The following is a 20,231-nucleotide window of genomic DNA, read 5'->3' as shown; positions in this document are numbered from 1 at the left end:
ACAGAAGCCAAGCGTGCCAGGATCTGCTCGACCACGAGAAGGCGAGCAGAATCCCAATCATTGAAGAATTGAAGGCATGCAAAAGCTCATCAAAGTCTCAAAGCCTGTTTTATGGCGAGACAGAAGCCAAGCGTGCCAGGATCTGCACGACCACGAGAAGGCGAGCAGAATCCCAATCATTGAAGAATTGAAGGCATGCAAAGACTCATCAAAGTCTCAAAGCCTGTTTATGGCGAGACCAGAAGCCAAGCTTGCTAGGATCTGCTCGACCAAGCGAAGGCGAGCAGACTCCCAAACGTTGTAAAAATTCCTAAGGCATGCAAAGGCTCGTCAAGTCTCAAAGCCTGTTTATGGCAAGACAGAAGCCAAGCGTGCCAGGATCTGCTCGACCACGCGAAGGCGAGCAGAATCCCCAAGCATCGAAAAATTTTCCAAGGCATGCAAAGGCTCGTCAAGTCTCAAAGCCTGTTTATGGCGAGACAGAAGCCAAGCGTGACAGGATCTGCTCGACCACGCGAAGGCGAGCAGAATCCCCAAGCATCGAAAAATTTTCCAAGGCATGCAAAGACTCGTCAAGTCTCAAAGCCTGTTTATGGCGAGACAGAAGCCAAGCGTGCCAGGGTCTGCTCGACCGCGCGAAGGCGAGCAGAATCTCAAGCATCGAAGAATTTTCTAAGGCATGTGGCAAAACCATATGCCAAGCCAGAACCTGCTTGACCAGACAAAGACGAGCAGATTCCCAAACGGAAAATAACTGATGATTACAACACGAGAAAGTAATCAAAAACATCTTTATTAATTGTTAGTAATTAACAGAAGAGATAATCGTCACAAAAATTGTTCATTACAATACAAGAAATATATCAAGAAGATGGTGGATCAGTAAGCCGAGCAACATCTGTTGGCTGGACCTCCTCAGGTGCAGGGGGGGTATCACCAGTTGCGTCCGGAGGGGTACTCGCCTCGCCAACATCAGCAGGGACTGCACGAGGAGGAGAGTTTTCCTCCTCAATCACGATCGGCTCTACCCCTTCAGCATCATCCTTGGCCGCCTCCTCGTCCATATGTTGAGCAACATCAGCTGCAAGGTCATCCATCTTCAGATCAGGGTGTTGCTTCCCGAGGACAGCCATGATGCAACGATAGGAATGCCGAAGTCCCTGGTCGTACTGGTTCTCGGCCTCCCTCTCCAAGTTCTCGACCTGAGCTCGGTTGGAGTCGCGGAGAGATTCGAGCTGGGCGTCATACATAGCCTTCTGCCTTTGCAGATCCTCCTTGACCTTGGTAAGCTCCTCCTCGAGGGTAATGGCCTTTGCTTGAGCAAGTGATTCTTGCTCTATCAGCTTCAGATTCTCGAGATTCAGCTCCCCTGCTTTCTTCTCGGCAACGTCGGCTCTGGTCGTCGCCGATTGAATATCCTCCTTCATCTTCCGGTCGTTGCGGCTAACCTTAGCCTTGTAATAGGTGGTCATGCAGCTGAGGTGGAAGGCGCTATACTGCATGGCCCCCACTAGCTCACCCAAGGTGCAGCCGTCAAAGTCCTCCAGGTCTTTCTTGCTCACGAGTTTAGAGAACTTATTAAGGTAGGGGACCAAGTGTTCTGCTCGGCTGTCAGGTAAGCGAGATCGAGGCCCGACAAGAGGCGAAGAGGAAGCAGGATCCGTGGCTGCTCCACTAGTCTCCCCAATTTTGGCAGGAGCAGGAGGTAAAGTCTTCAAGGGAGAGACTTGCTGCACGATGTTGGCCCGCTTTGCAGAAGGGGCGTCCTTGTTCTGGTCCCTCTTCGTGGTTTGAGGTCGAGAACGTTTCCTGTTCAGAGCCCCAATCACAGCGTCCTCCATCTTATGGCCAGGTAGTATCAAGCGAGACTCGAGCAAGTTGTAAGTAGTTAACAGCTCTCAGCTCGGGCAGGAATTGACTAGCACAGCCTCAACCTGTTTGAGCTGGCCAGGTTGGAGCGGGAAATGAACACCCCAAAAAACTACAACACAAACAGACACTTGGTTAGAGACAAGCCAATAAAGCAAGAACAATTATGGATACAGGACATCTAAAGCGAGCAGGCAACTTGGGACCGTGAAACGGGGTGGGACCCGATAATCCTTCCCGTCCATTTGTGCAACCTGACCCCAAGGACCCCCAGCAAAAAATAACTTTCTCTTCCAATTCCCACCACCACCAGTAGGGAGGTCGGTTATAGGTTTCCTGGTCTTGGTACTAGATTGGAAGTAGTACCAGCCGGCATCTTTGGGGCTGCTCTTCAACTGGTACAGATGCTTCACCTCATCAATTGTGGGCTCGCTTTGGTAACATCTGTCCCACAAGGCAACATCTGTCCCACAATATGAACAGACCAGAGAGCATTCTCCAACCGTTTGGGTTCAACTGACCAGGAGATAGATTCAGCTCGTTAAGTATCCGGGCAAAGTAAGGTTGCAAGGGACACCTCAGCCCATACTTAAAGCTATCCAAATACAGGGTAACATATCCCCTAGGAGGCCGGCTAGGAGCATCCTTCTTTCCTGAGACCTTAAGAGGTATTTCACCAGGAATACTATACCTAAGCCGGAGGTCATCGAGCTCATCAAACGTGGTCGTGCACGTCATATAATCAATAGCGTAATCCCGCGATAGGGCTCTACCTCCTATTGTACTCCTCTCTTCTGGTCGCGACGCTCCTGATGGGGACACCTCACCAGAATCATCTCCTCGACCCTCACTCGGGGTGTTCTCCGATCCAGAAGACCCTTCTTCATCGTTATTTCCGCTCGAGGAGGTTGTTTGGGGAGACATCCTCCTAGCGCTAGTACCAACACTAGATCTGATGGGCTTTAAGGGGATCCCGGGGTCAAAAGCAGGATCAGTGAGTAGACTAGGCAGGAAGTCCAACTCATCGTCGTCAACCTCAACGACCTTCTCTTTACCTTTCGACATTCCCTAAGCGCTAACCACAACGCCACCACCAACTACTACCCGAACAAAAGAGAAGAGAAATTATCTACAACTATCCGAGACCAAGGAGATAGAAGAAGTACCTGAAGTAATGTTTCAGTCGGTGAAAGACAGAGATGGAGGCCCTTATGCCGGAACTTCTTTGCCGGAGAGACAGAGACGGAGACGGAGTGGATGATGAATTTTCTGTACGAAAGGAGGTGGGTTTCATAAAGGGGACGGACTCTTAGGTTGCCAGCATTTAACGGTACCAAACCCCAAGGGCCTCGTAACCATTGGTTTGAAATTCAAATAGAGGGGCAGATTTCTGCCACATCACCTCGTCTGCAATTAAATGCGACACGACTCTTGGCAGCCTTTTCCAGTCCCACGCGAGCAAGAACCGTTGAGTTTCTACTGCTGGTCCATTACATTACCCAACACCAGAAACTGGGGGACCGGTGTTTGAGGGAAATACATCGAGGCGATCAAACATGATGAGCGGGTGGTTGGTGGCAGGGTCCTGCGAGCAAGGGTATCCTGCAAGAGCCAAGTAGCAGGGGAATACGAGCAGGAGTATTCTGCTCGTCCACGAATATGCCATTCGTGAGGCCGAACTCCTGTTAGAGGCATAAGGTCATTCCTGCTAGGCATCGAGGCGAGGAGACCCAGTCAACGACAGTTGGCAGGACGTGCATTCCTATCCGAGAATTAAGGCACGAGGTCCATCTCCATTCGCCGACAATGGCGGTAATGGGGCGTCCACACCCGAGAGTGGGGAGAACGACGGGCGTGGACTGCGGAAGATCCGAATTCAGAGGAAGCCTATAAAAAGGTAGCCAACGAAGGTAAAAGGGTTAGCATTTTTGATTTTTGAACTAAGAAAATAGAACTCTAAGAACTGAGATTATAGACAAGCCATAAGATCTGTGGCAAGCGTTCCCAGAGCCTTCACATCTGACTTGAGCGTCGGAGGGTTTACGCCGGGAAAACAACCGGCGTGCTCTGACTCGTTTCTGTGAACGCAGGGATACTTGGAGAAGAAAGCATACGAGGAGAGATCCTGATCGAGGTGAGGTTGATCGAGCAGATATCCTGGTCGTAGAACGAGCATAACCAGAATCTCGCATCAACATGTAGAATTTGTGGAAGCCCTTACTGTGTAGAAAGGACTTAGGCTAACGAGCGACATTGGGTTGACTCCGGCCATAATCGAATCTGATTCTCTCAATGAAGTCAATCTCATAGGAAACAAAATTGCAAGCAGGTGCGAAGTGGGGTGGGTAATCTCCGAAATACAAGAAGCTCTGACTTCCTCGCATAGCACTGTACAAGTGCTCTTTGCTCCACGAACTTGTAATGAGGCGACGCTGGCGCATCATCTTGCGAAACTAGCTCTCTATCATCCTATAGAGCAAGTATGGATAGAGGAACCTCCAAGTGAGATTTCCACTTATGTATATAAGGATAAAAATATGTAGTTTTTCCAATTAATGAAATTCCAGTTTCAAAAAATAAATCATTACTAATTACTCCTGCGACCAATTGTGTGATAGGGCTTGGGAACTTGGATTGCAACTTAGTTTGCATTTGAATAGTGCGTGTTCAACAAGCGTTCAACAAGCGCGTGCAGTCTGAAGGTCGCTTTATGAATAGTTTCCTTTTACCACAATGTTTTTATTTGTTCTTTCACCTTTCCTCATTAAAGTGATTAATTTATAATGTCTCAACTCCCATTTTATCATTTTTCGTCACTTATTAAATTGTAAATATATAATCATCATATTTTAAATAATTTTCTTGTCTCATTCATAAAGTTAATCAACCAACACCCACTAACAATTAATAAATAATAGATGGAGTTCATTACAAAGTGTATTCATTCTGAAGAATTAAACATTAACAATAATCAGACGTCTCAATCAATTGCAACTCCCATAATCTTTCCTAGTATATATCATATATTAGAATTGCTTTTCAATTCTACATCAACAACAGGATTACATACTGCTCATATGTTGCATTTTTCAACTATTTTTCTCATAGGAGAAGTAACTACATTTAATCATACACAAACCCCCATATTTCATCATCTGAATTTCCAACAATGGCACCTGAAGAAGAACGAGATTTGAGAAGCAAGCATGAGGGAGCATGAAGTGCATACGCAATAGGCTTTTATGCTCAGTTTTTTTTTTTTGTTAGGCTGGAGAATGACATAAAACTTACAGAGAGATTGTTGGAAATCCCAGTTTAGTAACTTTTTAACTCATTCTTGAAGCTCTTCTTTAAGGGTGTCGTGAAGAGTCTCGACAAGGTTGAGCAAGAACCCATCTGAACCATGCTTAGCCAACAAGGAAATTGCCACAGGTAGATTATCATGCAGTCCTAGTGGTATGCTTACCTGTATATATATGTAGAAATTAGAACATGATTCGCAAGGGAAAAAAATATATTAGAAGAATTTTATTATAGAAGCCAAAGAAGAAAGAGACCTGGCAGAATCCTGATACTACAGCAATGGACAGCAAGCTAAAAGCCTGGGCATGAAAAACTTCCAATGCCGATGGATCCATCTGTAGCTTTGGTGGAGGACCAGGAACTGTAGGGATAACAAGGATGCCATAGTCCTGGAAGAATATAATTTGTAAATTAGCGATGCCTTTCTTTTGTAAATAGGATTACAACATTTCTTTTAGCTAGTAATAGCACATACAATAAAGTTATTAAGAGATTTCTTACAAAGGAAGTTATAAGCTTTGAAGAACAGATTTTTTGCTTCGAAAAATTGACACAGGGAGAGAAAGAAAGGGTACCCCAAGAAGTGCACTCAGAGCAGCACGTAGTTCAGTCTTTACAGATTGACATACATCAATGTTTTCCGCAGATGTTCTAACAGCTTCCCACACGTGTTCTGATATTCCTGGGCCTAAATCAGGTTTGACTGTAGTCACCCAATCGCCATGGTTATTCTTGAATTCATACCTATGCTCCAAATTGTAACAAAATTCAGCATTCAATGAATAATAAAACAAGTTTTTGAGTCACCTGAATAAGTTAAGAAGTTGAGTTCTCTTCACATAAGCACCTTAGTAGTAACCCCCTGGCACTTGAAAGGGCTGCCAAGGAGGGTATACTATACTCCTGTTCTCTGTTCCCTTCCCCTATGAAATGCTGCAAACTAGGAACTTTGTCCTTCACATAGTCTCCAAGAATCACATTCTCTACAATCTGACCTGCGCAAAATAACTTAAATATTACTACTATTCTGTGTCTGTTGTGGTGAATAAATTCCAAAATTTCTATGGAACTTGACTGGTATTAGAATTATTAGCTGGAATATCTACCCACCACCAAATAATTTCTCCACTGATTTAACTAGACCTTGAGTTATTCGATCACTTGGAATGCTTGAAAGTTGCAAGCAATCTTCGGCAAAGATCACCTGACTAGGTCTGACCAGACTTGCATCATCAGGCAACTGCAGTAGAACACGTCCAACTCGATTCAAAATTTTGGGATCCCAAGCAAACCATCCTAGATGAGAATTCAGTGCAAAACAATGAGACCATATAGAAGAAATGCTGCAAATTATAAAGTTCCGTATATAAAATAGCCCGGGAATAATATGTATGACTGAATTGTGCGTGAATAAAATAGCATCAGTTCCTTACCTACGGTGTCGAAACTCTGGGCCATCGGAATGACTCCAGCAGTAGAAACGGCACCATGTGAAGGCCGAAACCCGAAAATCCCACAATACGAGGCAGGGACCCTTACACTTCCACCAGTATCAGTTCCTGAGATGGACAGAACATTTTCCTTATACTCTGCCTACCAAAGCAAAAATCACAACACATAGGACCTGTTAAAGAAAGAGATACTGACCCAAGGAAAAGTCTACAAGCTTAGCACCAACTGCGACAGCAGATCCACTAGAAGATCCTCCAGGTACCCGGTCTGGTGCCCATGGATTTGTGGGTGTTCCATAATGCTTATTTTCTCCATTTATACTGAAATGATATGATCATCCAGAGTTTTTGAAACGCAACAAATGAATTATGCATAGAAGAGCCCCAGAATTGACATCATCTATGTAACCAAGAGTATAGAATAAACTACTTCAGTATTTTTTCATCAAGCATGATGTCTTCATTAGAGTCAACTCAGAAGAGAAAGCAAACAATGCTTCACTAAAATCGCTAGAAAACATAGTTAAATTGAATTCCTATACAGCTGAAACAATGAATTGGTTTAAACTCTAACCTGTATGCCATTTCATCCATGATAGTTTTACCAATAGATGTGGCACCTCCACTTAACACAGCCAAAACAGCAGGCGCAGTTGATGTGGCAGCAGAATGAGTCCTTGCCCAATCAGGATTTCCAAATCCAGTGACATGTCCATCCACATCAAATCTGCTTCCAAAAATTCAAGTTAAAATATCAACATCCAACCGCACAGAGTCTATGAGCTCGCAAAAACACACACAAAAAGCATTAAGATAATATAAATACACTGCAATTGATGCAATAGTTAGCATAGACACTTCTCCAAGAGTTGATTGGTAAGTATATTACCAAAGACACAATTCTACAAGAAATTAAACAGAATTTAAAAGCTTGCAAACAATTTTAGCATATCCAGAAGGTGAAACAACTACAATATTGCATGAAATTAAAGCCACATGAGAACAAGAATGGTTCTACAAAATATTATGTACCCATCATGAAAAAGAGTGATTTAATGAGAAAGAATCAAAATAAATTCATTTATGTTATGTGTTCAAGTTATCTGAAGACTTACATGTCTTTAATTGCAAAAGTGAGGCCACTTAAAGGAAGTTGATGAGCCGAAGAGCTTGGTTGAAGAACAAATTTCTCCATGAAAGCTCCATAATCCGAGTCTCTTGACGCCATTTTAGCTACTGTCAAAAGTGTCTACCAGGCTCTCAACGTTCATGGTTGGCAAATGGCTAAGGCAGAGACTTCTCCTAGTTACAAGGTAAAACAGCGTCGTTTCGTATCCGCGAGCAGTAAGAAACAGTTATTCCATTTGTCTTTTTGGCGGTCTCTGAAGGGTCAAAGGTGGTATTTCAGCTGAGACTTTGTAGCTTATTACAAATGTACCCTTTGACGCCTTTGCCATGTTTAGCTGTAATTAGTATCTCTTTCAATTAAATAATTTGTGAAATTCATTTTAGCCAATATATACATGATTCCAACAAACACCAGCAAAAGAACAGCTTCGTAAATTGCAGCTTCCTATCTTGATTTTCTTTTTTTTTTTTTTCTCATTTCACATCACAACCTATTAATTATCTCAAACGCAATCATGGGTTCCTCCGGAGACTATCAAACAATAAATACAACGGATGGTCTTGAGGCTTGTTATTATGCAAATTCAAGCGGCACAATCAGGATATGGCGGAATCACGATCAATTCAATTTCCCCTCATATGCTCCTCTGTTCCTTATTCAACTTGCATATGTTCTTTTTATCAATCACCTTCTTGTCGCCATCCTCAAACCTTTACGGCAACCTCCAATAGTCGGCCAAATCCTCGTAAGTACTTCATTATACGAGAAATATTTTTGTGGTGTTGGCGTACCACCTCAGCGTGCTGAGCTAATGCATTAGAACCTGTCATTTTAGGAGTCTGGTGGGTAATATTGGGGGACCATCCACTTTAAAGGATCCATCAAACGTGCAAAAATGATGAGTTTTGAGGTGGTACACCCGCCCAACATACCATTTATCTCCATTCACATATCATTGATCTTAGTCGTAGTTTTATTCAATACATGCAGGCGGGAGTACTACTGGGTCAAAGATCAATATTTTTTCAACAGGAAATGTTTCCTTATAAGAGCGTGATGTTGTTAGAGACATATGCTTACATCGCTTTGTTGTTCTACCTGTTCTTGATTGGATTAGACATGGATATAAACCTAATCTCAGCAACTGGGATGACTAATAAAGTCGTCAGCATTGCCTTGGCTGGAACTTTAGTCCCAATGGCTGTTGGGCTTGGTGCATTTTTCCTGGTGATAGGTGAATCGCAAGAGTTTATCACCCAGGGGGGTTACATGTTTTGTGCTGTGGCTCTAACCGCCACAAACTTCCAAGAACTCACCCAAATCCTCACAGACCTCAGGATTCTACACTTGGATATTGGAAGGATTGCACTGTCTTCAGCACTTTTAAGTGACCTTTTCACCTGGATGCTTCTTCTTGCCTGCATCTTAGTATCTAATCCTAGCCAATACTATGAGGTGCTCTCAACCGTTGGCTTCATACTAATATGTGTAGTTGTGGTTCGTCCAGCTCTCTCGTGGGTGTTTTGCAGCGCAATCAGAGGAGATAATAATCTCTCAGACACCCATATCTCGTTTGTGCTTGCTGGAGTTTTGTTATGTGGGTTCATCACTGACGGATGTGGAGCACACTCTGCTATTGGTGCTTTCACTCTCGGAGTTATTATGCCAAAGAAGCAACCGATCACCAACACATTCAAGGACAAGCTTGATGACTTTCTTGTGTCATCTGGGTTGCCTGGCTTCTTTTTACTCACTGGATTCCGATCAAATCTTGTCGTATTTTCTTCTCATAAACCTTGGATGTTTGTGTTGGTAGTTTTATTTGGGTTTGGAATGAGCAAGATTTTGATCACTTTCCTTGTCTCACTGCTCCACAAGATCCCACCTAAGGAAGGGCTGGCCCTTGGTGTACTTATGAACACCAAAGGTCTTTTAGCTTTGATTGTCCTCAACACCGCCTGCAATAGAAAGGTTAACTACTTGCTCTTCTAAATTTTCAATTCAATATCTGCGTACTTACAAAATTAAGGATGCAAAGTTATGACATTGAATTTGTTGTTCAGGATTTGGTTGACGAAGCATTTCCTCCAACAATCTTTGCACTTTTTGTGATGACATGTGCGATCGAGCCCATCCTCGCTGCAACCTACAAGGCAACAAAGCAATTCGTGAACTACAAGTGCAGAACCATACAAAGAACAAAGGAAAAAGCAGAATTTCGAATCATGGCATGCATCCATTCAACGCGCAGCATAGCTGGTATGATCAACCTCCTACAAGTTTCAAACGCCACCAACCAATCTGCGATCCATGTCTTCGCAGTCCATCTTGTGGAGCATTTAGGACATTCTACTGCCATGTTATTGACGAATGATGGAAGCAACTCCACTGGGTTTAACGATTCTTGTCCCACGCAAGCTACAGAGGCAGAGCAATTTAAGAAAGCCTTTGAAAATTATGAGAGGACGAGTAATAATGCAGTCAATGTTCACACACTCACATCTGTATCGCCTCATGAAAGCATGCATGAAGACATTTGCTGTCTTGCGGAGGACAAGCGTGTTGCCTTTATTATCATACCATATATAAGACCATTAACAACTAATGACAAAATTCGAAATGCCAACACCAACAGAACTGTGAACCTAAACCTGTTGCAAAACACGCCATGTTCAGTGTGTATATTTGTTGATCGTGGACTGGGTTCAGATGAAGATAAAGAGTCCCAGCTCAAGGATCATCATGGAATACAACACTTGCTCATGCTCTTCTTAGGAGGGCCAGATGACAGAGAGGCCTTAGCCTATGCGTGGAGAATGGCTGCCCATCCTAATGTCAAACTGACGGTTGTAAGATTTCTTCCAGGCAAGGATCCAAGAACAGTTCTTCATCAGAAGCACAACAGTGAAGTAGCAAGATGTACGGAAAAGCAAGCGGATGATGAAGATATATATGAGTTCAAGTTCAAGACTATGAATGATGAGTCCATAAGTTACATAGAAAATGTGGTGAATAATGGTGAAGAAATTGTAGCAGCCATAAAAGATCTGAGTGATAACTGTGATCTATACATAATTGGTAGAAGGGAAGGAGCAGAATCGCGCCTCACCTATGACTTATCCTTAGACAACTTGACAAATTTTCCAGAACTGGGTGTAATTGGATCCGTACTGGCGATGTCTAACTTTTCTTTGCATGCATCGGTTCTTGTTATTCAGCAATACATTAGTAGAAAGACAGCAAACAAAAGTGAATCTAGGAAGCATGACCGTATGAGCATTGACCATTATTGTGAAACCATTGCTAGTCAAATAATTGACGACGATTATGATGATGATGAAGAAGATGACAACTGAACCTAAACCACCTCTGCAATTAATCTATGCAAACTCTCTTTTTCTTTTCCTTTTTTCGTTTGTCCTCCCCTTTCTTTTTGGTTGAGAGGAGTGGAGTCGAATGCTAGAAGTGGTTGGTCTTTTTGTAATACGGAAAGCAGAATGCAACACGCTCATAATTACAAGAAACAAAGATTAAAAATATAGGGTATGCTTTGACAGAGGTGCTGTCGTTTTGGAGCTACAATTGCTGTGGAATGGAATCATTAGGTATCAAATTTGAATGAGTGGTGAACATCAACTCCCAAGTGAAAATAGAATTAATTTGGTTTTAAAAGAATTAACCATACCATTTGTCTGACTCGTGAAAATGAGCACGAAGAAAGAACAGCACACCCTACCAGTTCAAAATAAATGCATTTTCACATGTATATGATATAAGATGTAGAATTAAATATATTTTAGCAAAATAATATTTGTATACAAGGAGACCTGGCTCCTTTAACTCATGGCAAAACTCATGAATGTACACCCTTAACTTTCACATCCGGCAAGAAAACATTCAGTCTGTTCCATCAGAATCTTCATCAAAGATATGCAGGTATGGAATTACAGGCGTCTGTCCACTAGTTTCCCCTTCCCCAGACTCCATAGTCACTCTAGGCGTGTTCCAACCCAGCCTTTGCATGTAGACTGCATCATAGGCTTCAATGTTCAACGCTGAAGCAAGAAAGAGTTGCATCTCATTCACAAATCGATCTGTCCTTGCCATGAGAAAAGGTCTTGCTGCATCAGAGACTAGAGCCTTGAAGTCTTCTTCTTTCGTTTCAGGAGTTCCCATCTGGCACCGTTGCTTATTTCTGCTATTTGGTGGCAGATTTAGGTAGAACGAAAAATAATTAAAAGTTCGTATACAACTTTTATCAGACTTATTGAACAACTTTAATCACACTACATTGACAAACTCGAAAAGAATACGGGATTCTACTGTTAAGAGTCATATAAGGTTTCTATGGCAACTTGTATTTCAACTAATTTAATATCAATGCAAGCCTAGAGCATGTTACCTCTTCAAGAATGAATCAACCACACCAAGTATGTGATGCACAACAATTTCAACATCTTCCTCCTACACAAAAAAGATCTCAGTCATTAATAATCAACCCATTCTATTAGCATTACAGTCAGGATATATCGTCATTGTATGTATTGGCTGGAAAAAAAAAATAATCAAATTGCATAGTATTAAACATAATGAACAATGCTCAGAAACACAACAGAAATATCTAACAGTTAATAGAATGTTAAGCAAGCTCCAAACCAAGGAGGAAGAAATTGAAAAAGAAGGAAGAGTAGACTGATGAATTTATATACCTGCATTACAGCTTGAATTTCTCTTCTCAACCAGCTTTGGAGCCATTGATTTGATTGAAGATACTTACGGGACTTCCAATACCGTGAAACATTGAATACATCGTTTAAGATACCTGGTTGAACACATAATTGACTGAAAAACATGTGTATGTATAGCAGGGTTTTGTTAGAAAATAAGACAGCCAACTGACAACAAGAGATCAGAAGCCAAAGGATCAAATGAAGAGCTGATTAAGACCTGGTTCTGTATAATAGCTCTGTAATCTGTATCTGTGGGCTTTCGAAAAGAAGAAACTGCGGGGAGACACATAGTAATGTAAACAAAGACATCTAACAAACATGAACAGAAAATTTGAAGAGAAAAGTAAACAATTGAAGTTACCTATCTCCAAAAATTTGACTAATGTAATTCCGTTGAAAATAAGTTCCATCATATCCATGAATGATTGAAACATTTTCTGTCTGCATATCCATCAAACATTACAACCATCAATGACACTTTTTACGCAGACAATTCATCTACAAAAATCTAAAATGTAATGCTTGCAGGCCTACTAGTATGCAATATTATCAGAAGTACAGATGATTATGAACAAAGACTAACCTTGCATAAAGGACACTTTACAGAAGAAAGCAGGCTTGAATGCTTGCTAGCAACCACTTTAGTCCAATGTACAATGCAATTGTAACAAAACTTATCTGCATCACAGTAATGCAAATCCTGAGGCTTCACAAATAATTACAAATGTATATCAAAGTTCTAATTTACAATAAATTTAATGAGCAGGTGAACCAATTAAGTTCACATCATTATTTTTTTCATTTTAATTAGAATCATTAAAATTTAAATCTGTGAATTAACACACAACATAGGTCAAAATTCATTAATCTAACAGAAAGATCTTCTTTCTTACAGTTTTAAAGAAACCCAACTCATGAAACTGAACAAAAAATCATTGTAAAAGTAAGAAACCAATAATAAACCCAATTTTTTTTCCTACTTTCTAGGCAACCAAACAAAAGGGTTAGCAAGTGAAAGTGAAAGAGACGTACGGAAACATTTGTCGAGATATGAGTCTTCAACGACGGGTCCGAGGCAGATGGGGCACGGGTTCGGATTCTCCGAGGAACATGAAGAAGATCCGCCGCTTTGATCTTTATTTTCCATTGCCTTCTACTATTTCTTTAATCCAGTATTTTCTCATTTTACTTGGTCAGGGACTTATTTTATATGAACGAACAAATGAAGGCTTCATTTGGAAAATAAAATTAAAAATAGAGGCACCCTCCGTTAGAATTCCCAAAGTGTACAAAACGTCATTTGACTCAATTATGTACATTATGTGATTAAATGTTCTAAATTTTTATCACAAATAATTTAGTCCATATGAATTTTTAGATGTTTACTTGGTTTAGTCACAATTCATAACAGTATAACATAATTTGAGTAGTAATCCAAATTTTAGCTTGTAATTAGCGAAGTGTTGAAGTCACTTGTTCCATATTAATTTTCTTTATTATTATTATTTGTTTTTTAATTTTTCTATCCAAGTGATTAACATCGATTAGAGAGACCAATTGGGTGATGAAATTCAAAAGATGGCTGTGTAATAGTGGTGATTTATTTTTGTAAGATAGCCAAAACTCAAAATTCTAAAATCACTTTTTGTTCCCAGCATACTCTGTTGGTAAGTAAACAACATAACCAAAGTCCAAACGGTTATTTACATCAAAGTTCAGACATGCTGCTAGAGTTCCCTTCAATCAAAGTTTCAACTTTGGACCAATAAAGTGTTGGCTCCACTGGTAATGGAGTCCCCTTAAGTGGCTTGACTGGGTTTGCTCCCCAATTCGAGTCGCAGGGAAGTCGCCTTTGTTGGGAGAATCTGTGCCTCCCGGTTCGAGCGGAGACTTCTAGTCTGGGTTGTGGTACGGACTTAAAGGTGCCTCCCACAGATGGGGCCCTCCCCAGGATACCTCGTGGATAAGACCAAAAAAAAAAAAGTTTCAACTTTGGAAAAATGAGAACATTATTCTACCAAATACTCAACTTTATTTGGAGTAAAGAACACTAGGCCTTACCTGCACCAACCCAAACCAAACGACTAAAACTCGAATTTCTCAAAAGCCAAGGAATGAACAGGAAGGCTTTTCTGATTTGTTGTGTTTTTGTCTTTTTTGTGTGATTTTGGAAGGTTGAAAATGAGAAACTCGTGGCAGCCCATTTTCAAAGTTTGAAACAAAGAACATAGACAGTGGGTCTCCTTCAAAAGGTTCTCTCTGTCCTAGAGAGAACTTTGAATGGAAGAGTAAAAGGGTCCTCATGACTCGAGCAGTCACTCACAGGTGGGTGAAGTATTTCATTTCGTTACTTTACATTCTTGTTCAAGTAGATATTCAGGTTCTTTATTAGGGTGAGCAGAGTTGGTGAGGGGTACAGAACACGGGGTTTTAACAACCAGGTTTGTTCATCAATTTCTCAATCTGTTAAAAGAGCATTCCCATAAATATGGATACTGAGGAATTGATTAGAAAATGCAAAGCTATAAGTATAGGGGAGGACAAAGAAAAGATAGTGAATTTTGAGGGAAGCATGAGGAGCAAAGGAAGACAAGTAGTAGTTGGCTGTTTGGTGGGTAAAATCCTACACAACAGGAGTGTTAATCAAGAAGGATTGAAGAGTGCGTTACAAATGGTGTGGCGGACAACCAAAGAAGTTCGGATTGAAAGCTTGGGAAACAATGTTTTTTTGTTCAAATTTGCGCTAGAAGCAGACAAGAAAAGAATCCTAGCAGGAGGTCCTTGGCATTTTGATAGAGCTTTGATTATCCTCACAGAGCCAAAAGGAATTGGGGAGGTTACCAGACAAGCCTTTACACATACTTCATTTTGGGTACAACTTCGGAATGTTCCAATCATGTGTATGGAAAAGGACATCCTAAAAGTATTGGGGGAGCAAATCGGGACTGTGGAAGAAGTAGAGACGCACGGATATGGAGAATGTATTGGTGAAATTGCCAGAATACGAATCTCTGTAGATATAACACAACCACTGCCCAAAATGATTTTTCTCAAACTAGAAGGGGAAGAAAAAATCCCAATGCCAGTTGGCTATGAGCATTTACCAGACTTTTGTTTTTGTTGTGGTCACATTGGTCATAGCTTCGAAGAGTGTGCTCAGTACAAGGGGCAAGCCAAAGAGCAGCTACCATATGGGGTCTGGATGAAAGCGATCAAGATAAGTGAAAGAGCAAGACTGAACCGCAGTAGAGGAAACTAGAGTAGAAACCATGGGCAAACCGATGGTAGTCAAACAAGTTCCGAGCAAACCGATAATGGGAGATCACAACAAAGGCGGATTGAAGCAAACCCGGATATGGTGCACGGGTCGAAACCAGCAAATGAGGAAACGGGTCAAATCATTGAACAGACTCGAGATGCTGAGGTGGAGTGGAAAGCTGATGAGCATTTAATACAAGATATCGGAGGATCGAAAAAGAAGCAAATCGGGGACAGTAACCACGAGGTAGCAGCTGACAATGGAAAATCTCCTGGAAAGTCGGGATTTCAAGCGGGAAAGGAAAAGGCAAAAGAGAGGGAAAATGAAGGCGTTGTCTCAATTGAATTAGATATGGGTGCAGCAGGCTTAGAACACCAAATCCAAAAAACCAGAAATCAAGCAGAAGAGGGAACAAAAAAAGATGGTTTGGATAAAGGGCCACGCATGAACTACTCGAGGCCCAATAGAAGGAAATGGAAGCTGCAGGCTCGAACAACATGTAACAAGAGTGGATGCAAGGCTAGCCCAAAGGTTTCAAAAAGGTCAAGCTGTCACCTAATTGAACCGAGCCCAAAACACAAAAAAATAAAGCTTGGTAGCCCAATTAAGTCAGCAATGAAGCAAAAACAAGAAGGCTCCCCAGCAGCAAAGCTCAAACTTACTTGGGAGTCGTTGGCAATTGAAGAAATGGAGAAGGCATTTCCAAGCTTAGAAGAGATATCGGCGGAGGCTGGTTGCCAGCCCCGCCGGAAGCCATGAGGATCCTTAGTTGGAACGTTCGGGGTTTGGGGAATACCCGAACGTTTCTAGCATTGCAAAAGATTCTCCAGTTGCATAGGCCGCAGCTTTTATTCTTATGTGAAACGAAGTTGTTGCCTGCGCAAATGAACGGGATTAGTAGGAAGTTGAACTTTGAAAATTGCTTTGAGGTGGATAGAAGAGGTAGAGGAGGAGGTTTGGCGATGTTGTGGAGCTCTGAAATTGAAGTGCAAATCAAATCTTTCAGCAACCACCATATTGATGCTGAGGTTCAAACTGAAAATGGGAAGCTCTTTCGATGCAGCGGCGTTTATGGCCATCCTGAGGTTGGGCAAAAGAAACATACTTGGACACTTCTGAGGCGGTTGGCAGGATTATCCCATTTGCCTTGGTTATGTTTCGGCGACTTTAACGAAGTATTGCACCTTTATGAAAAAACAGGAGGTAATGAACGAGAGTTAAGCTTGATCAGAAACTATAGAGAAGCTCTGCGAGATTGTAACTTAGTGGACGTGGGATATAAAGGATACCCATTTACCTGGAATAATGGGAGATATGGGCCTCATTACATTGAAGAACGGCTTGACAGGTTCTTGTGTAATAGGAGCTGGAGTGACATTTTCTACGATTGTGCAGCAGCCCATTTAACTACCTGGACTTCTGATCATTGTCCGTTGTTGATGGAAGTTCAAGAAAGGGGGATGGGATTATGCTGAAAGAGAAAAAAGTCCACTCGAATTCATTATGAGGACTTATGGAGTCCATATGAAGCTTGCAAAGAAATAATCAAGACGGAATGGAGTAGTTACGGAAGCTGGAATGATGCACATCCCATACCTCTGTTTCAAAAGGTGGTTAAAGAATCAATGGCTAGGCTGCTTTTGTGGAGAAATGAAGAGTTTGGTGAAAGAGAGAAGAAGCTGAAGCAGATTATGAATCAGCTGGAGAGGCTGAAACAAAGCTGCGTGCAATATAATTCTGGGGAGGAGATTAAGAAATTAGAGGGGCAGATTCACGATATTCTAATTGATGAAGAAATATTTTGGAAGCAGCGATCGAGGGCGGAGTGGTTGAAAGTAGGGGACAAAAACACCAAATACTTTCACTACAAAGCATCATCGAGGAAGAAAAAGAACCGGATTTGGGGAATTGAAAATGGGTCAGGTAGCTGGACTGATAAGGCAGAAGAGGTGGAGTATGAGTTTTGCGAATATTTCGCAAAACTCTTCACTACATCACAGCCAAGTCAAGAAGAAATTTCGGCAGCTTTAGAAGGAATCACGCCAAGGGTCTCAGAAGCCATGAATGAGCAGCTGGAGCAACCTTTTACACTGGAGGATATTACGGAAGCCTTAGCTCAAATGTCTCCGACAAAGGCTCCGGGACCAGATGGGCTTCCAGCAGCCTTCTATCAGAAACACTGGAACGTGGTAAAAAAAGGGGTCATCACAACCTGCCTCCACATTCTAAATGAGCAAGGTACCATGGCTCCTCTTAACCATACCTATATTGCCTTAGTCCCAAAGGTTAGAAAGCCTAGGAAAGTAACAGATTACAGACCAATTAGCTTGTGCAATGTGATCTATAGGATTGTGGCTAAAACGATTGCAAATAGGCTGAAACAGATCTTCCATCAAGTTATCTCCCCAACACAAAGCGCTTTTATTCCTGATAGGCTTATAACAGACAACATCATAGTAGGATATGAGTGTTTACACAAAATTAGGCATAGTAAAGGAAAAAGAAATGGGCTGGTGGCTTTGAAACTTGATATTAGTAAGGCTTACGATAGAGTTGAGTGGAGCTTCTTAGAACAAACCATGACTAGGTTGGGTTTTTCTCCAAAATGGGTGAATCTAATTATGAGATGTATAACTACAGTGTCCTTCGCTGTAATTATTAATGGAGTGCCACGTGGAGTTATCCAACCACAGAGGGGCCTGAGGCAAGGGTGTCCGCTTTCTCCATATTTATTTATCATGTGTGCAGAAGCTTTTTCTTCTCTGATGTTACAGGCGGAAAGGCAGAAACTCATTCATGGATTATGTTTTGGCAAAGACATAAATATTTCACACCTCCTCTTCGCTGATGACAGCCTAATTTTTATCCGAGCTTCGCCTACGGATTGTGGGAATCTGAAAAGAATTTTTGACTGCTACACCACTGCATCAGGCCAACTGTTTAATCTCGAGAAGTCATCAATGTTTTTTAGCAAAAATACCAAAGTTGAGCAAATTTCAGCCATACAGAATATTTTTCAGCTCAATGTGGTTTCAAGGCATGAGAAATACTTAGGTCTACCTTCAATGATAGGGAGGAAGAGAAGTAGTTTTTTCCAAGATGTCAAACTCAAGGTGATGGAGAAGATATCCAATTGGCAGCATAAATTTTTCTCCAGTGGGGGCAAGGAAGTGTTGATTAAGGCTGTGGCTCAGGTTGTTCCAGCATATGCCATGAGCGTGTTCAAAGTTCCTCTAGGAGTGTGTGATGATATTCAGAGAGCTATTGCCAATTTCTGGTGGGGATCCAAAAAAGAGAAGAGATGTATTCACTGGGCGAAATGGGAACGACTAAGCCAAGCGAAGAGTAGAGGAGGGCTGGGCTTTAAAGACTTCTCAAGTTTTAACCAAGCATTAGTGGCTAAACAGGGGTGGAGATTACTGCAACATCCAGATTCGTTAGCAGCAAGGGTGCTGGAGGCTAAATATTTCAAGAAAGCTGATTTTTTAAATGCAAAGCTTGGATCTAACCCGAGCTTTATATGGAGAAGCATCATCTGGGGAAGACAAGTTATTTTGGCTGGTTCAAGATGGAGAATTGGGAAGGGGGACAAGGTGCAGATCTACAAGGCTAGCTGGATTCCAAGGCCCTCGACATTTAGACCCACCTCTCGGCCAACCTTGCCAGAAAATTCCTATGTCTCAATGTTAATTGATGATGACAACCAGTGGGACGAAATGAAGATCTACTGCCATTTTGATAAGCTAGATGCCGACAGAATTGTAAGCATGCCTCTTCCTAGGCAGCCGAAGGATGATCAAATCCTTTGGCATTATGACAAAAAAGGGAGGTACAGTGTTAAGAGTGGCTACCAGGTAGCTTTGAGATTGAAATTTCCAGCACTCCCCTCAAGCTCTAGAAATACAACAAACCAATGGGAGACAATATGGGCTCTGGATTTACCTGAAAAGCTGAGGATATTCATGTGGAGGGCAGCCACAAACCTCCTTCCGTCTACGGAAAATCTCTGGAAAAGAAAGGTAGCTCAAGAGCCGATTTGTCAGATCTGCAAAAATGGTGTGGAGAGCATCTTTCATGCTCTGGTCAATTGTAAAACAGCGAGGAAAGTCTGGAGGCTAACTCAATTTGCAGAGGAACTTCAAGAAGAGGCTGGGGAAGATTTATTGAGTTTGTTGAAGGGAAGATTATGCTCAAGGAGAAAGGCTGATATTGAATTGCTAGTGGCCATCTGTTGGGGGATTTGGAGTGCACGGAACCAATTTATTTTCAAGCTGAAGAAGGAAGATCCCCAGATTGTGCTGGCCAAAGCTGAAGCTATCCTAAAGGCTTATAAACGAACCCATGTGCCAGCACCAATTCACATGGATCAGCAAGCTTGGAAGGCACAGCAGGATTGGTCCCCTCCTCTAGCTGGTTGGTTTAAGCTAAATGTGGATGCAGCCACAAACCGAGACAAGCAAACATCAGGCTTGGGAGTTGTTATTAGAAAT

The 20,231-nt window shown here is 41.9% G+C and overlaps 5 protein-coding genes across 10 annotated transcripts; 1 reads left to right on the top strand and 4 right to left on the bottom strand.

The window, feature by feature from the left end:
- Positions 1-863: 863 nt before the first annotated feature.
- LOC112098172 lies at positions 864-1,841 on the bottom strand. Its single transcript, XM_024183814.1, has one exon. The coding sequence runs from the start codon at positions 1,839-1,841 to the stop codon at positions 864-866; it is 978 nt and encodes a 325-aa protein (XP_024039582.1).
- A 192-nt stretch (positions 1,842-2,033) lies between these two features.
- Positions 2,034-2,934, bottom strand: LOC112098171. The gene is made up of 2 exons (XM_024183813.1): positions 2,391-2,934; positions 2,034-2,332 (listed from the first exon to the last, which is right to left on the bottom strand). The coding sequence occupies exons 1-2, from the start codon at positions 2,932-2,934 to the stop codon at positions 2,034-2,036; spliced, it is 843 nt and encodes a 280-aa protein (XP_024039581.1).
- Positions 2,935-4,785: 1,851 nt separating this feature from the next.
- LOC18042139 (amidase 1) lies at positions 4,786-7,954 on the bottom strand. Of its 3 annotated transcripts, none has more exons than XM_024182854.1 (10): positions 7,739-7,954; positions 7,198-7,350; positions 6,820-6,944; positions 6,606-6,731; positions 6,316-6,468; positions 6,020-6,167; positions 5,748-5,916; positions 5,427-5,561; positions 5,161-5,335; positions 4,786-5,045 (listed from the first exon to the last, which is right to left on the bottom strand). In XM_024182854.1, exons 1-9 carry the CDS (start codon positions 7,849-7,851, stop codon positions 5,201-5,203), a joined length of 1,257 nt encoding a protein of 418 aa, XP_024038622.1. In that variant the 5' UTR covers positions 7,852-7,954; the 3' UTR covers positions 4,786-5,045; positions 5,161-5,200. The 3 variants fall into 3 exon arrangements, with proteins under 3 accessions (XP_024038622.1, XP_006433292.1, XP_006433291.1); XM_006433229.2 differs by having other exon boundaries at positions 4,787-5,045; positions 6,283-6,468; XM_006433228.2 differs by lacking the exon at positions 4,786-5,045 and having other exon boundaries at positions 5,132-5,335; positions 6,283-6,468.
- Positions 7,955-8,172: 218 nt separating this feature from the next.
- Positions 8,173-11,254, top strand: LOC18042138 (cation/H(+) antiporter 23, chloroplastic). Of its 2 annotated transcripts, none has more exons than XM_024182918.1 (3): positions 8,173-8,497; positions 8,743-9,723; positions 9,816-11,254. In XM_024182918.1, the coding sequence occupies exons 1-3, from the start codon at positions 8,267-8,269 to the stop codon at positions 11,106-11,108; spliced, it is 2,505 nt and encodes an 834-aa protein (XP_024038686.1). In that variant the 5' UTR covers positions 8,173-8,266; the 3' UTR covers positions 11,109-11,254. The 2 variants fall into 2 exon arrangements, with proteins under 2 accessions (XP_024038686.1, XP_024038687.1); XM_024182919.1 differs by lacking the exon at positions 8,173-8,497 and adding an exon at positions 8,608-8,662.
- A 266-nt stretch (positions 11,255-11,520) lies between these two features.
- On the bottom strand, positions 11,521-13,686 carry LOC18042292. 3 transcript variants are annotated; one of them, XM_024184487.1, is made up of 7 exons: positions 13,515-13,686; positions 13,066-13,160; positions 12,844-12,923; positions 12,700-12,755; positions 12,462-12,574; positions 12,155-12,216; positions 11,521-11,950 (listed from the first exon to the last, which is right to left on the bottom strand). In XM_024184487.1, the coding sequence occupies exons 1-7, from the start codon at positions 13,627-13,629 to the stop codon at positions 11,650-11,652; spliced, it is 822 nt and encodes a 273-aa protein (XP_024040255.1). In that variant the 5' UTR covers positions 13,630-13,686; the 3' UTR covers positions 11,521-11,649. The 3 variants fall into 3 exon arrangements, 2 of the variants coding, with proteins under 2 accessions (XP_024040255.1, XP_006433289.1); XM_006433226.2 differs by having other exon boundaries at positions 11,521-11,947; XR_002905479.1 differs by having other exon boundaries at positions 11,775-11,947; positions 12,462-12,594.
- Positions 13,687-20,231: the final 6,545 nt, after the last annotated feature.

The sequence above is a fragment of the Citrus clementina genome, unplaced genomic scaffold, assembly GCF_000493195.1.
Source record: "Citrus clementina cultivar Clemenules unplaced genomic scaffold, Citrus_clementina_v1.0 scaffold_5, whole genome shotgun sequence".
In the NCBI taxonomy this organism is placed as follows: domain Eukaryota; kingdom Viridiplantae; phylum Streptophyta; class Magnoliopsida; order Sapindales; family Rutaceae; genus Citrus; species Citrus x clementina.
Note: the sequence above shows the minus strand (reverse complement) of the source record. Positions and strands in the feature narration are given on the sequence as shown.